Below are 16,234 nucleotides of genomic sequence, written 5' to 3' on the forward strand. Positions count from 1 at the left end.
AGTGATCACTGCATATTGAGGTAGACTGTGTGCATTCTGACCTGTGCACACAGAAGCGCGCGACCAGGTACACGTACAGAGGCTCGTGTACACTTGCACGAATTGTATGAAACCCCAACTAGATATGCACGGTGTGCCTACTTTAACGATCTCATCAATTGCCGGTTGGCCAATATGTGCAGTGGCCGTCGGTTCTCCCCTATCGATTTTCACACCCCCTCGCCAAAAATCATCACCGACCAATGCCTGCGCCACACGTAGCCTTTTTTTTCTATTTTCATTTTCCCGCGTGTATATCCGCTCCATTGGAAATTGGTTTACTGGGTTAACAGGAAATAATTAACACGAAACTTTCGATACGATTGCTTTGTAGTTTTTTATTTTTTATTTTTTTTATTCTTTTTTTGTTTTTTTTAGAGGAATTATAAATACACAGTTCGCTTGAAAAATTTATAGGATTTATACGTTTTTCGGTGGCGAATTTTATGCAGTGACATTTATTGTCGTTTTGAAGCTGTATTTACATGCGCAAATGAGCATCGGTGAATGTCAGTATATCTCACGAGTGCAGATCCGCTGATATTTACGCGCGTTCATGTTTTTTTGCGAGTTTAATTTAGACAAAAAACTGGTTCTTGCATACTTTGGATGTTTTATTTATTTTTTGCATATTTCCCACATCCTGTACATTTTCGCAGCTCGAAATTTTCTATAAGTACGTACAAATCCGCAGTCTTTCCATGACTATCGAACGCGTATACTACGTCATTTTTATGTTACGTCTACCATGAAAGTTCTTTTTCTCAAAACTCTTCGTAAGAACCATCTAGCCATATTTCAAAGTGGTAGAAAATTCTTAGCTATCTACCCAAAGCAAGCGTAGTTTCTTTATCGAAAGAAAAGACGAATTGTAAGAAACACAGTAAACATTTCGTCATACACGATGATTAAATTAATGACAAAATTAGACAATTCCATATTACGTATAAACGAGCGGCATTGGTCTCCTTTGCCTGCACGCGTAGAGGACAGTAGTTTCAAGGATATTAAAATTAATCCCCCTAACGAATCGATGCGAACCCCGCGTTCATCTTTGTGCTGATATCCGATTACCAAAGACGCCATGAACGTCCTTCAGAATGATTCCAATCCGTCGCGAGAGACTCCGTCCAATCGTATTATGAATTAAAGCCTCGTCTAGACGCGAGGATCGCCTAGGGGATAATTGGAAACAGAATCCAGGCAAGCGGTTATCTCCGGAGAATGTTAAGATGATTCCTCGTCCGTCCTGCGTTTCCCACGAAATTACCCGCGACTAAAATACACGTAGCTGCTGGCTTGACGTACCTCGCGGCATCGCGGTCTGAATCTATAAAGGGGAACGCAAACGAATTAACGTGATTCTTATAAATAACGAATCAGCTCAGCATATTCACGGAGCATCGGAGTTTAGTAATTACAAGCTGTACCGCATACTCGATCGTTGTTGATAATTTATGAGTCTGAATGTTTTCTGGTTTCTTATTGCTAGATAATAACAATCGAATGTAAAAGCTCCGAACGTGCTGATCGATTAATATAGATTAGGAGAATAGATGTAGTATTGTTGCGAATTAAATTATGTATCTGTGGAAGTTTAGTTGCAAAGCTACGATTATTTATGCCAGTTCTTCGTGACAAGTAATCTTACGGATGTGTTAGGTCGCCTTTTAAAAGTTTCTTTCCCAAATTTTTTGTTTTATATTATTTCATTGAATTGTGTATGATCCATTTTGTAGTAATAGAACAAAATGGATAAAGCAGAAAATATTGTGCATTTATTTTCTTATAGAACGAAAGAAACTTTAGGGACGTTCTAATAGAGATGATAATAAATTGTTAACGAATTTTTGTTTAATTTCTTAAAGAACGCATAATATATTTATGAAATACGTTCATGATACATATTCAAATATTTTTGTAAGTCACCGTAGATCCATAAACTTCTCGACTAACCTACCATACTTTTAGTAATATAAGGAAATACAAACAAGTTAAAGATCGAAGAATTTTTCGTTTCTAGTTAAGATTGATAATGATAATTGATAAGATGCTAGTTAAGATTGATCCTGTTCGACGACAATCCTTGCGCGAGAAAGTAATTGGAAATATGATTTACATCTACTTTCGTAGGAATTAGCAAAGAATTACAGGTACAGATTAAAATTTCTTCTCCAACTCGTGCGATTGTCTCTTAAACTTGGTAAGAACTCTGAAAGTTGTTAGGACGAACACAAGCGTTGAATTATGTTGAGTTTTGACGCCACGGTGACGAGATCACCGTGTAGTTACGTAGGTAATTCGATGCTTTGACCTGGCACAGAGTTTAATCCTCGGGAGTATACGTACAGCAACATGCATATTAAACGCATCTACGCGGAATGGAGGCACACGCATTATGTGGAACAACGTAGTCGAGTAAACGCAGATTTCGAAAGAAGAAAACGAGCAAAAATCCAGATACACGTCTCGACACATTTTCTACCCTCGTAGTCATTTTCTCTACTCGATGAGTATGTTTGCACACGATACGTATTTCTTTAGATCGTTTACTAGAAGTTGGATTGTTGGATTAGCCTGTGCAACGTAAGATAGAAAATTTATGGTGCTGCATATAAACGAAATGTACAAAATTTAATATCAATGTAGATCAAGTCATTCGAAGAACAGAAATTCCAGAAGGTTTTATATCCATTTGCTGTTGTTCTGTATGAATGAGATATAAATAAACAAACCTGAACTATCTGAGTTTAGAATTTAAAAAGAATTTAAATTCTGTAGATAAAATGGAAAATGTATTGCGTTATATATAACGAAAATTGCAAGATTTAATATCAACTTATATCGTTATTGGAAAAGTAAAAATTTCAGAAGATACTGTATCTATTTGCTGTTGTTTCGTATTGGTAGGAATATAAACGAACAAATCTGGACTCTTAGAAAATTGGAGAATTCCTTAGAGAATATAATTTAAATTTTTTAGATGAAACGGAAAATGTATAATGTTACGTATAAATAGGAATTGCAAAATTGAATATTAGTACGTATCAAGTTGTTCAAAAAATAACAATGCTAGATGATTTTATATTCATTTGCTGTTGTTTAATATCAATAGATATAAAAATGAACAGGGTCTCCTGTACTGCATCGTAACCTAATCCACAGTGACTGAAGAGTTAAGAGACTTAAAAGCGTTATAAAATTAATTTCTCTTCTTTCTTCGTGTTTCATCTTGTAGAACGCTTTCATGGAGAACGATTACCATTTCCCTTGTCAAGGATCATGAAAGAACGTTCATAGGGTTTCTACAAACCACGCGATAAAATGACGTGCTCATAGAAGTCTAACGTATCGTTCTCACACGCCAGCTGCAGTACGCAAGATTACGTTAATTAGCGTATGCAAAGCCAAATTGCTTCCGTATCTTACTACGTCGTCGGTTTCATTGTGAAAAGAATTATGCACGGAAGCAAAAAGAGAATCGCAGCGACGATGACGAATTTCCATGGAAAGAAATTAGTCACCGTATATGTACAGTGCCTCACGAAAGCATTTCGACGTCCTATAAAACAGAATAACTTTTTTAATATTGGTCCAAACGACTGGAGCTTTTTTAACAAGCTAGATCGATTAGTTTACTGGATGATGCGTCGAAAAAGTTTTGTAAAAATTGCGATTGATCGGAGTCACGAAATATGTTTCTTTAATTTTCATTATAAGCTCAAGTGGATCTATTTTCTTCGCGATCACGTTTGATCCAACGTTAAAGAAATTATTTTGTTTTAGAGGTCTGCTCGAATACCTTCGTTAGTCACTGATATAACACAAAGACTTTTCTTCCGTTTTCTGGAACGTTAGCGAGAGATGACATTATCGAAGTGAATCATAACCACATTAATATGTTGTTCGTGGTTGACGTTATTTATAAAACAGCACACGACGGTCCTTGGAATTAATGGTGCAGTGGACAATGGAGATTAGCATGGCAGAGGTCGTTTCGTGATCACTGTGACCAACCGTCCAAAGTATATACCGATCTGTTCATCAATCTTCTTCTTCTACGGTCGAAAGGCTGTCCGTGCTTTTTTCTGAAACGAAAGAATATGCATCCGTCGTTGAAAGTATTCGAACGCCATAAAAATCTTGCAGGTTCATGTCGTACGTGTTGCATGAAATGTTTTGAAATTTCATTAACGCAACAACGAGACACGATTGTCACGATTATATTGTGTGAAATTCTGCTTATAGAAATTACACGATATTTACTTGTATTTGAACACTCAAGACGAGATTCGTATTTCTTTGGAGATGCTTGAAATGAATTTTCTTTAGAAACGACGGTGTAAAAGAATGGTGTAAAGAAAAGTTGCTTTTAAGACATTTTATGATTGCTGTCGTGGTTGATATTTACAGAAGCAATAAGATAATTGAAATTGATCGGAAGTACTCTTCCGCCTTCGAGATAGCGTAATCAAGATAGTGTCGGTTAGATATCTGCATCCGGAAGACAGATTGAACCAAACATTTCTTTTTTCTTATTTTTTAGCAGAACTTTCCACCATAAAGTGATATTTACGCATTTATTATGTAAAATACGCCTTGTAAATAATACATTGCATTTACCTACGTATATCAAAAATCTAAAACTATTTTCTTCTTGAAGAGAAGGCAAGTCATGGAAAAAGAAAATAGAAAAGGAGATGATGGAGGGAATTAAGGGATGAAATAAGAGAGAGGGAAATTAGAAATAAAGGAAAAGAGAGAATGGAGGACAAATAAAGGAAGGGATGAAAAAATAAGGAAATATGTATATTTTGTTCGGTAATATGCTTCCTTTTTTTTAATATTTTATAAATTACACTTAAATGTACTCCACGTATTCATATAGCTTATGTGCGAAAGTAGACACTGCAGCGCAGTTTAAAGCTTCGACGCCTCCTAAATACAGCACAACCTTCAACTGGAATTTCTTTGGACAACGACTTCACCAGGGATGAAAATTGTCTTCACCAAACGAGCTTTTAAAAAGCAATTTTCTAACACAATCTGTTCCTTGAATTGGTTAGATCCCTGTAGACAGACAGTCCTATTCCCTTTCTTATTCTGATAAAGTACATGAAAAGACGTAAAGTAAGATGATATACACACAGTTTATCGCAAAAAAAAAAATCTTTTCAAGACTTGAAGAAACCAGTGGCGACATCAATACGAAATTTTTGTCACATAAAAATACATCTTTCGTTATCATTATGTGAAGTTTTTATGGCGGCTAGATCATTAGATACAGCGTTATAATCAACAAATTACAAAAAAATTGCAGAATAATTACAAAATTTGTTTCTGTTGCATGATATTGAACGCACGCAACTGTTTTTCTTGAAAACAAATAAAACATTACACCACTCAAAACTTAAAAAGTTGGTTTATTTTTGCGACAAGACGTGCATATACATTATATAATGTATAATGATTCAATTTCGAAAAGAAGGGAGACGTGATTTAGTCTGACTCTTGTCTATAGATATGGTATACATGAAGGATTGAGGCAATTAATTCAAAGCACCTTCAAACATCTCTGAAGTTGGTTAATTAAAGTGTCGTGATATCCACGCCCTTGTTAGGATTCCTTCTATAAAGTCGATTCGCCAAGAAGGTTCTTGAGATACATTGACCTCACTTAAATCGACTTTGTCTTGCAAAAGCCTCGCCTCGCTCTCCTTTTCATGGTTTGCATTAATATCGAGAAAACATAACTACAACGACCCGCGAAAGTATTCCGAAACTTGTGGGAACTTTCATCGCGTCATGCGAAACTTTCATAAGGATGTAATAAGACACGATTATTACGCTTATATTGCGGATATTTATGCAAATTTCCTATCTTTACGAACATTTCCCATTCTAGTCTTTGTAATTATGGAAATTCACATTTTTTTTACTGGTGTTTGGCATATTTTTTGTCCATTATGTGCATTTTCTTCGTGCGTCTTCTGTATATTAAAAATTTTCCCTGAATTCGCAAACATCCATCCGGCGATATAACGAATCTCGTTACTAATAAAGTCTGGAAATATTCCAGAAAATGTAAAAAATGATGTCAACTTCGTAAATTGTGAAATACAGGAAAGTGACGATTCTACGAACATTATTGTTTTTCAATTTAGCTTAAAATCGGTCGTTGTTTATCTGTCATATTCGACGAATGATCTTACGAAGCTAAATTATTCAAGTCAATTAGGCGAAGTCAATTAGTTCAGTAGCTCGAATATTCAAATACTTTCACGAATCACTGTACAATCACACACACACACACGATCACACTTACTTAATTCTCTTATAAATCACAGTGAACAATAAGCGATTGGAAAAATAATTATTCTCTCTTGATCGACTCGAAAAACCAGGTCAACTTACCATCATCACTGTAACATAATCTTTCGTCGTTTCGGAGACCCAGATACATTGTTATGAATAAATGAATTCCGCATTGTCTGGTTGGGAAAGTTCCACAGGGGAAAAAACGAGACGCGTTGCGTAACTCAGTCGCAATAATGGCACACAGGGGAAATGGGTAGAGAGGGGAAGACGCAGGATGATTAAGGTGACAATTAGTGTGCTGATTAATTTTAATAGATCGCGCGCCGAGGCCGACCGTGATGGCTGATAAAGTTTTCAGGAAAAAGCAACTTTTACGAGCGTCCCTGAAGCTCGTTATTGCCGCGCCGGATTCCTATAAAATTTACGAGGCGAACGTCTGAATAGTTGTTATGTATGGAATTCCGGAAATATTTTTCGCCCTCATTGGCCCCGACCGACTCAGCCTTCGAGTGTTTTATAGTAATTGCACCAGCAACCATCGAATTTAATGTCAAACGGAAACGTGGCTGCGTTTAAATATTAAGTTTGCATACGAATTGTTGCTTTTCCCAGCGTTTCAACTTTTAGTGGTCGATATTCGTCCCCGAATTTTGTTTCATCATCGATTATCTAACGGATCAAGGAGGAAGAAATTTGGTATAAATTACGTAGAAAATTGGGGCTTCTAGATGGAAACGGCATTAAGGAAGCTTTATTTTATATCTTTCACTATGTTTTTATATTATATGTCCGCATTATACATTTTAATATTATAAATCCGTATTATTCGTTTTAACGTTATAAATAATTTAGTTGATATTTTTCATCATAAATCTGCTTAACTCTCCGGGAATATCGTTTTTCACTAATCCGATCGTCATCCTGGATCTTTCATTCCTTGGCTCTGATTTCTTCTTATTTTCGGTCTTTAAAAGAACCTGAAAAAATTTCGACGTACTTGTCGTAGTCCATAATTTACTATACTATATACCTACTATTAAATATTAAACAATAATATATACTATTAAATATATATATAGTAATAAATATATATATAATAGTATATATACAATATATACTATTAAACAATGAAAATTTCGCCTGGAACTCGGCAACCCATATTACAAGTGGAAGGTTAATATCGAATATAATTGAATTACACGTTGGGACATTTAGATGAGAATATTACACCATTTGAATGGTAGAGTCCAAGATGATAATCACAGGGTTTTTAAAGACTATTTGTACGAAGTTGGTCAAGATTGTGGTTAGCTGTGATTGTTGGAGTTTTTATGGTAATTCTTCCTTACCATTCCGCAAACACGGGAAAAAGACTGATTGAGATTTCCTCTTCCGAGTTGGGAAAGTTTAGGCTGTCAGGTGTTTTCGACGTAAATCGTGTTCATTCGGAGCAACTGATTTCAATATCGCAGCTAACTTCATCGGACTTGCGACGAGATGGAACTTTCGTGGCCTGATTCTTCGACGTGACTAAGATATTAACGAAAATTATTATATCACCTATAAATTTTACTTTACCTATCTGTTAATAAAATCAACTTAACTAAACAGATCAGATGTGCCATTATTAAAACGCATATTGCAGCATATTTCACAAAACTTCGTCCGAAATGATTTACTTAATACTTACTACTCTTATGTTTGCAATAAAATCGTAATAAAATTCTGTTTATTTTTCTGTCTATGAATTTTCTCAAACTAAAATTAATGAATTGTTTCATACGCTGGCTCGTCAAAAGATTGAGAAACTTGTGAACGTTATTTATGAATATACTATGTGTGTTATACGTTTTCAAAATTATTTATATATATATTAGAATAAAAAATATATTGGCTCAATATATACACGAATGATGTATACACAGCATGTACAATATATAATTTCAAAATGTATGACATTTATAATATATTCATAAATAATGTTCACAAGTGTTTTAATCATTTGACAAGTCAGTGCATATTTTAATTAATTTTTACCTTTCAGATTCGAATGGGTACCAGCTATCAGCCTTACTACCGTGCATAATTTGTATACAATACCACAATACTATTTTTCGTGTACACTATGACACTTATTCCTCTACTTCTTATTGCTAGTTTGTCCTATCTTATTCTACTTCGTCCTATGCTACTATCGTCGCCCCGTGAGCCAGTGTACATGAAAAAGTAATAAAATAAGTAATTTTGCAATTCGTTATTTTTATAGCTTGATTTTTTTTAATTTTTTGACCAATGAAACGAACGAAGAACTTATGGTGAATAAAAAATCTACAGACGTTACAGGAAAAAAGGTACGAATCGCTACAGCTCTGTAAGAATAAGTCGAGAACAGCATCTACAGCAAGTTCAGCCATTCCTTTGATTCTCCAGATAATTCAAAAGATTGAGCGCGACGCGTCGTCGAACGATCAGTATGCAAGTCGGCAAGCAATGGCTCAGCCATTCTGCGACTTCCTTTCCAGAAAAAGGAAGAGAACAGGGATGAAGACTTTCCGCTGAAACGGTAGATCAACCATCGTGAAACAAGCTTTCTCTTTTCCGTTTCGACCCTCTTTTACAAACCACAGGACAAAAGAAATTCTTTAAAGCAACACTTACCTATAAACTGTCAACTAGACGAATAAGGAGTGAAAAATTGCCCGCCGTAAAGATTCAATCTATGGATCTATCAAAAGGATAAAGAATCGAGTGGAAATGTGGTTGAAGCATAGTCGGACTGAAATTATTGGGTCGTTTGGAAAGTTTGTAGCGTATTTCGTAGTTTACTGAGGTGGTCAAGACATAATCGAATCGAATGATGAGTTTTAATTTTAGTTGAGTACTAAATGAAAAAGGTAAAAGAAAAATATACTAGGTGGCAAATTTTTATAGAAATTTATCCTGGATAGTGATTAGTTTCGTTCGTCGTATATTATACCGAAAGCTTTAATTTTTATGTTTTATACATTTTTACATTCTATATAATTCGCCATCAAATCTCCCGTAAATGAATAAATTCTATCTATCACATTAAATCTATTTACCACGAAGTTCCATTTTTCGATATGATAATATCGAGCTTCGAATATCAACGAAGGCCATCCAATAAATTTTTTATCTTAACACGTATGTTCAATGCCATTCGCTGGAAATAATTTACTGTCATTTATCCTGACTTTTACGAAGCTTTCAATTACGAAACATTGGATACTTTAACGACCTGCAGATATCCCTGAAAATAATAAGTTTAACAGAAATCGAAGTTCCTCTACAGCTGTCAAAAATTCTCTTGAGATAATGTACGTGTTACACATTTTTCTTCAATTTTACCGCGGATATTCTAAACCTAAGCTAATACAAGAAAGAAAAGACAGAAAGCGACAAAGGGAGCAAAAAGATGACATTTTAGTGGACTGAAGAAGTAACAGGGAAATGTACGTTATCGTGGACACGTGTCACGCATACGCGACTAAACCCTTCCAGCCGGAGATAAGCCAAGAAGCACGCCTTAACGGTGTTCACGTACCGCCATGGGAAACACCTTCCTCGCTATGGGATAGCCTATCAGACAGGCGGGGAGTCCTTAGATCCAGCGTGAAACGAGGGGTCAGGCTCGTGTCGACAATGTCCCATGCATTTTAAAAGGCCACGAATTGCGTTTTTTGAACCGTCACACATGTAACCCAGACATTCAGCATCTCTGAACTTACACCATCGGCCAAAAATTTAGTATCACTTCTCAGTCGATTCTACCGAATCTCCTGCTATAATAATTTCGTTATTAATCGTTCCTGTTAGCTCTTCTAGTTTGATAAATCTCTGATGAAAATGTTTCTTAAGATAACACAGCTATCACTTTATTAGTAGTTCCATGTTACTGACTGATGGTACGATATCATTGAATATTATCAAGTACTCTGTTTTGCTTCTTTTTTCATGTTTACTCGATGTACGTGTGATTCTTAGATTATAGACTGACGTAGCGTTTCTTGTTTGTTTTAGGAAGAACAGTTCGACGCTGGAGAAATTCCACCTACAAATTTCCAGGACAGAACTATATCCGCAAAACTCGAAGTACGTGGACCAATTGTTGCACGAAATCGCGACGAAGCCTATCGTTCACGTTGGTGAGTGTCTTTGTTCTCCAAATGTTCCCCTCTTTTAACAAAATTCGTATTTGCGAGATATCGATGATGCATTTTAAACCTGCCAGTAATTTTTTTAATTTTTTGAGACGATAAAGTCCTGCTAATTGAATTTACATGTTTAAACGTAATTTGTTATTATACGAAGGAAAAATCATAAACAGTAGAGAGAATCGGCGAACTTCTATGAATTGTTCGTTCCTCGATGATCTCAAGTAAAATGCAATTCTATCGTAATGCATTTGAAACCAATGAAATTGAAGATCGTAAATTAATTTTCTAAGGCAAATAGATCTATTGCCAATTTACGTTTATTACCAGCCGAGTAGATTTATGAAATTCTTCGTAAACGAACAGAATTGCAATGCTCAGTAGAATCAGACGCCACTGGTCAGACCTTCGTTCCAAGCCAATGCAGCGCATGATAATCGAAATTCCCGAACATCCGAGTAATGCTACGCGATCGAACATACTGTAATATAAATTTTCGAGCGACAGTGCACGCAAATCGTGCCCGGAATTTTTCCTACGGCAAAATAATAGATGGTAAGCCAGCGGAGCCCGTACGTGGACGTTTATTAAATTTTACGTGGCTCGAAATAAATCGACGTCTTCCTTCCTCCATTCTTTTCTCAGTCGATACAACGTTCCGCGGAAAAATGTACAAAGAGAGAAAAGATTTGGTTAAATTATTACCTTGATCGGTAAATTCTATCGTTTTATATATAATGGAAATTTCTATTAAGTTCTCATATAATATGCCTTGTTACTTTGCAGAAAAACATAACCTTTATGTATATAACAGAGATTGGTATTAATTAATCTTTAAGCAAATCATTAGCTTGATGAAAAAGTTCTGTCGTTTTTATTGTTCTAGGGGAAAAGGTCAAGTGTTTTATGTTGCGATGGAAATATCTGTTAATTAACCTTTAAGTAAATCATGAAGTTGGTGAGAAAGTGCTGTCGCTTTTATTTCTCGAGAGAAAAAAAGTCAGGTGTGTTCAACAATATAGCAGAAATTCCTATCAATTAATCTCTTAAATTGATCAGAAAATTCTGTCGTTTTTATTTCTTGACAGGATAAAGCCAATTGCCTTTGCCATAAAACAGGAATTCCTCTTAATAAATCTTCAATAAATATTCCCTTGTTACTTTGAAAAAAGGAATTATCTTTTGAAATTGTTGTTAATTAATCTTCAAGTAAATCATTAACTTGAACAAAATATTCTGCCATTTTTAGATTCTCGAAAGGAAGAAGTCAAATATTATATATTTTAACAGAAATTTCCTTTAATTGATCTTTAAATAAATGGTTAATTTGCTCAGAAAATTCGTATTGTGTTTGTTTCTTAACAGGAAACCATCGGTTGCCTTATATATATGATACAAATTTCGGCTAATTAATCTCTGTATCCCTCGTTACTCATGATTTTCCACCATCTGTAGTAGAGTAGTAATTTCCTTCGTCGTCGAAGAACGTGCCATTTTTCATAAATTAAGTATCCAAGTAGTCAAACAAAAGTAATTTAGACAAAAATGAACCGTGAAAAGAGATTTCGCGCGGTATCGAATTGGCTAATTATCTTTGTAATATCCATTTTTCGATAGAGGATAATGGGCCATTCAATGGAGGGATGATCGTCCATTCGATGGACAACGAAACCGTGACAGACAGTGAAACGCGTGTTCCCATCGCCGTCCGTTCCATCGTCGCGAGCCAGGGAGCTAACGAAGCCGACGCAACAAATGAAACGAGCTGGGAGGAGGGAGGAGAGGGTGGAGATCGGGGAGAGAAGGGAATTAGACGAGCCGGCATAAAATTAATCTGGAAACGGTGGCGCAATAATCTTCTCTGTTGGAATTAATTTCTCTCCGGCCCATGAAGCCAGACAATTAACCGGTGTTATTGTGGCCGTGGCTTTGTGCTTAGTAATTGCTACTACGCGGTTCATTGACTAACAATGCCGCGCGATCGTCCGATCCTACGGAAAGAGCAGAATAGACAGACAGGAGAGGAGAGAGAGAGAGAGAGAGAGAGGAATGGAGGAAGATCAGCTCTCACAGACTTTCGGAGCGTAACGTTTTAAAATTAGATCTGGCACCATGTCGCACGCTCAATTTCCGCTTCGATCATTATGTCCACTCTTGCTCGATTATTTTTATTCACCATACGCGTACCACTTACATTTCTATTTCTTTTTTCTTCGTTTTACATTCTTTCAGTGGCGAATCGAATGGCAATTGTTGGAGGCTTTTGATTTACCTTTTGTTCCTTTTCGAACTGGAACGGAATCCATGAAATTTGTCATGCTTCTCTTTTTTTACTTTTTCCTGTTGTTTCGTCATTAAATGGATTCGACATCGACGAGCATTGATTTGGATTTGACGACTGATGCATAGGAAATGAACAATTATTAGTAAAATTATTAGTATATTTTCGTATAGAGTTAATGATTGGCATTTTTAATTATTTATTTAATACTCATTCGCAAGTTGCACAATTTTCGCGAATAATTTGACCACAAGCGCCGGCATATTATTAATAACTATAAAATAGACTGTAGAATACTTTGATATTCGTATTCTTGCAGAAAATTTTCCTTTGAATTTGCATATAGCCACAGCGACCTAAATAATTCCCAGCAATAAAATCAGGGATTAACGTAAACCATAAAACGTAACATCTTTAATAGTTTTCAATAATAAAATTCAGAATCAATAGAAACCATAAGATATATCAACAATCGTAAAAGAGAAAACGTCTTCATTCTCCTTTCTTTACGAATTTTCAACATCTTGCGTAATATGACACATATTTTTACGTGTATAACAGTAGAAAATGATAAGCAGATAGTCCGAGCGGCTTTTAGAACTCGTCACGTATATGCGTGACGCGTGGTGGCGAAAGGGTGAAAGAAAATTTAATCAAAGATCGAAGTGGACTTTTCAAACGTCTCGTAGAGAAACCGGGTCGCAGGATTTCTAACAAACTGAGAAGTTTCACGTACCGAAGCCGAGTGGGTCGATGTAATTTTGATAGTATACAGTCGATACGATAGTTTGTTGAACAAATCACGATGCGGAGGTAGCAGGAGGAAGTTAAATCAACGGCAACCAGTGGCTGGTCGACGGGGATGCAATTATTAAGCGGTATCGGTCTGGCGTGAAGGAAATGAGATCGGCGATCAGAAGGGAGAACAGGACAAAGACGGTGCTCCGGTATCTTGGTAACAAAGCAGCCCCATCCAACTTCCTAGACAATAATTAAATTACTTCAGAGTGAATTTCGTCACTCGATACGATGAAAACTGAGCTGTGGTATTATCAGGTCATGGTCCTCAAAAACTTATCGTTTCTAATTTCCGTTTATTTTTCTAAAACAGATAGTGTCAATTTAATACAATATGGTAATTAAATACAAACATTGTTAGAGAATTTCAGTAAATTAACAGATTGAAATATTCGGAATTTATCGAATCTTCGATTCGATAGTAGTCGAAGACAATCAGAATTTCAATAGCTGCTGATGGTTTTCCAAGAAGATAGCACAAACCGAGGAATGAAATTTTGGTAAATTAATCAGTTTTTCACGAGTATATTCGTCATGAAGAAATGACAATATTCTGTGTTATAACGAGTATACTCGTCGTGCGTAAAACGTAGTTATAATTTGCTGCTTAAATTTCAATTTTAGTGAAAACTAAAATATATTCGTAAATTTTATGATATTTTGAATAGTTGGAGGTTAAGAAAAAGTAAAAAGAACTGATAAAAATATATAGATAATTATTATGAAAAATTTGTATATAGTGTGAAGAATGCGATACATTTTAGGCATACACTTTTCAAAGAGATCGCGACAGCTAACTGGTTAACGTATTGAAATGTTCAGGACTTCTTGAATTTTTAACCTGACAATTCTTGATATTAATCAAAGTTTTGTTGCCTGGCCATGCGTTTCAAAGATCGGACATTTAATTCAGCATTTTAATTGAATCGTTTGTTTTTGTGCAAAAATAGCTTCAATCAAGAAGCAAATTTTCGTGAATTAAACAATCAAGATGCTTCAAATGTATCAAATCTTTAACGTCATCAGAAAATATCCAGAAATTCGTTCATTTATTGGAAAACAATTTAAGAGACTTCTTATCAAACGTTTATCTGACTCATCGATGAGGCAGTAGCTGTCGATAAACACTCAGAGTTTTCCTTACGCCAGCTTTTCCGAACTTTTCTCTTTTTCCCTCTTCGCGACCTTTGAACTTTATTCGAGTTCAAGGTAAGACCTGCTCACACAATCAAGTTCGAAAATCGATGGCTATCCGGTGTGTAAAGCAACATCTGACACAAATTGAAACGCTTCCGAGAAACCAGTGATCGAAATGTTCCGCGAAGTCGTGACTTTTAATCGCGTAACAATGGTAATGAGCTATGCGACGGAGGTTTCTCGTTTCTTTCGTTGCGCAACGTCGTTTTTCAAGTTTCAATGCCAATTTTAATTGCCTAGATACACGTCACGTTTTTTACTTGTCCTTTCAACCATTTCATTATTTAATATGGATACCAGTGGGAAGAAATTGCAACATGGCTAACACACCTGACGTAAGTAATGACTGATAAAACATTTGATAACTCGATAGAGAAAAGAGGGAACGTTAATTTGTTTCTTTTATAAAACAAAAAAATGTGAGAATTAACGATATAATGATTTCAATTATTGAAGTTTCCGATCTACCATTCTTAACTTAAGTATGGAACAAATCTCAGTTGAACGACAGGAAAAATTTTCGAAGCTTCTAACAAATTTCCAAAGACGAAGCATCTATCTGATACCAACGCGAAATTTCAAACAATTAAAATCAGTCAGCATTCTACTGGCCATGCTGTATACAAAATAGTATTCGAAATAGCTCTATTGGAAATTAAGAAGAAACAAAATGTTCGAAAAATTATTATATAATTATATACAATAACATAATTTAATTTCTCTCGAATATATGCGATGATGAAAGAAGAAACATCAGGAAATGTAAAAAGTAATTTATGTAACCTTGAGAGTAAAATATTTTTATAAAACGAATAACAATAGTCATTTTCTTAGCACTTTCACTTCATCAAAAATAAAATGAATGTTCGAAGAAAATGCCGGAATCATAGGCTGGTTTAATTAATTGAAAAAAAGAAATAGGAGTAAATTAGTTTTTACCGAGTAAGTGGCGGCTTAAGCTTCGAGCACCCAGGATCTAAGTAGTTCGAGTCAATAATTCCAGCGACGCGACGGCAGGCAGACGATTAATTGTCCTGTATGATAAATTGACCGCGGGTAACCCAGACGGCTGGCACCTAAATTAGGCATATATCATTTATGAAATTGACACAGTGGACGACGTACGATCGATATTACATTCCGTGCGTCTCTGCCAAGAAATTTTTCCCGTTCAACTTGCTCGAGCTTTGCGCGACGCATCGTTTTCTCTTCTGTCATAAAAACTCGCGAAATTATATCATCCAGGAACTTTGGATTAAATTAAATTAACCCTAAAATAAAACCCTATCTGCATGCTCCACATGGCATTTTAATACTATCTTTGACAGAGAAATATTTTTTTTCACTCCTTTTCTGCTTTGGATCCTTATCTTATTTTGTTAATTTCTACTTTGAATTATTAACGTTTTCTTTTCGATGGATAAAA

General features: G+C 35.5%; 1 protein-coding gene across 1 annotated transcript in view; it reads left to right on the forward strand.

The window, feature by feature from the left end:
• Positions 1-16,234, forward strand: part of LOC138186705 (extracellular serine/threonine protein CG31145) — a 93,888-nt gene that overhangs the window by 54,319 nt on the left and 23,335 nt on the right. The window contains exon 2 of the mRNA XM_069126812.1: positions 10,399-10,523. Coding sequence (XP_068982913.1) covers positions 10,399-10,523 — 125 coding nt within the window. The remainder of the gene's footprint in view (positions 1-10,398; positions 10,524-16,234) is intronic.

This window comes from Bombus flavifrons, chromosome 14 (assembly GCF_040668555.2).
Source record: "Bombus flavifrons isolate JBK064 chromosome 14, iyBomFlav1_principal, whole genome shotgun sequence".
NCBI lineage: Eukaryota > Metazoa > Arthropoda > Insecta > Hymenoptera > Apidae > Bombus > Bombus flavifrons.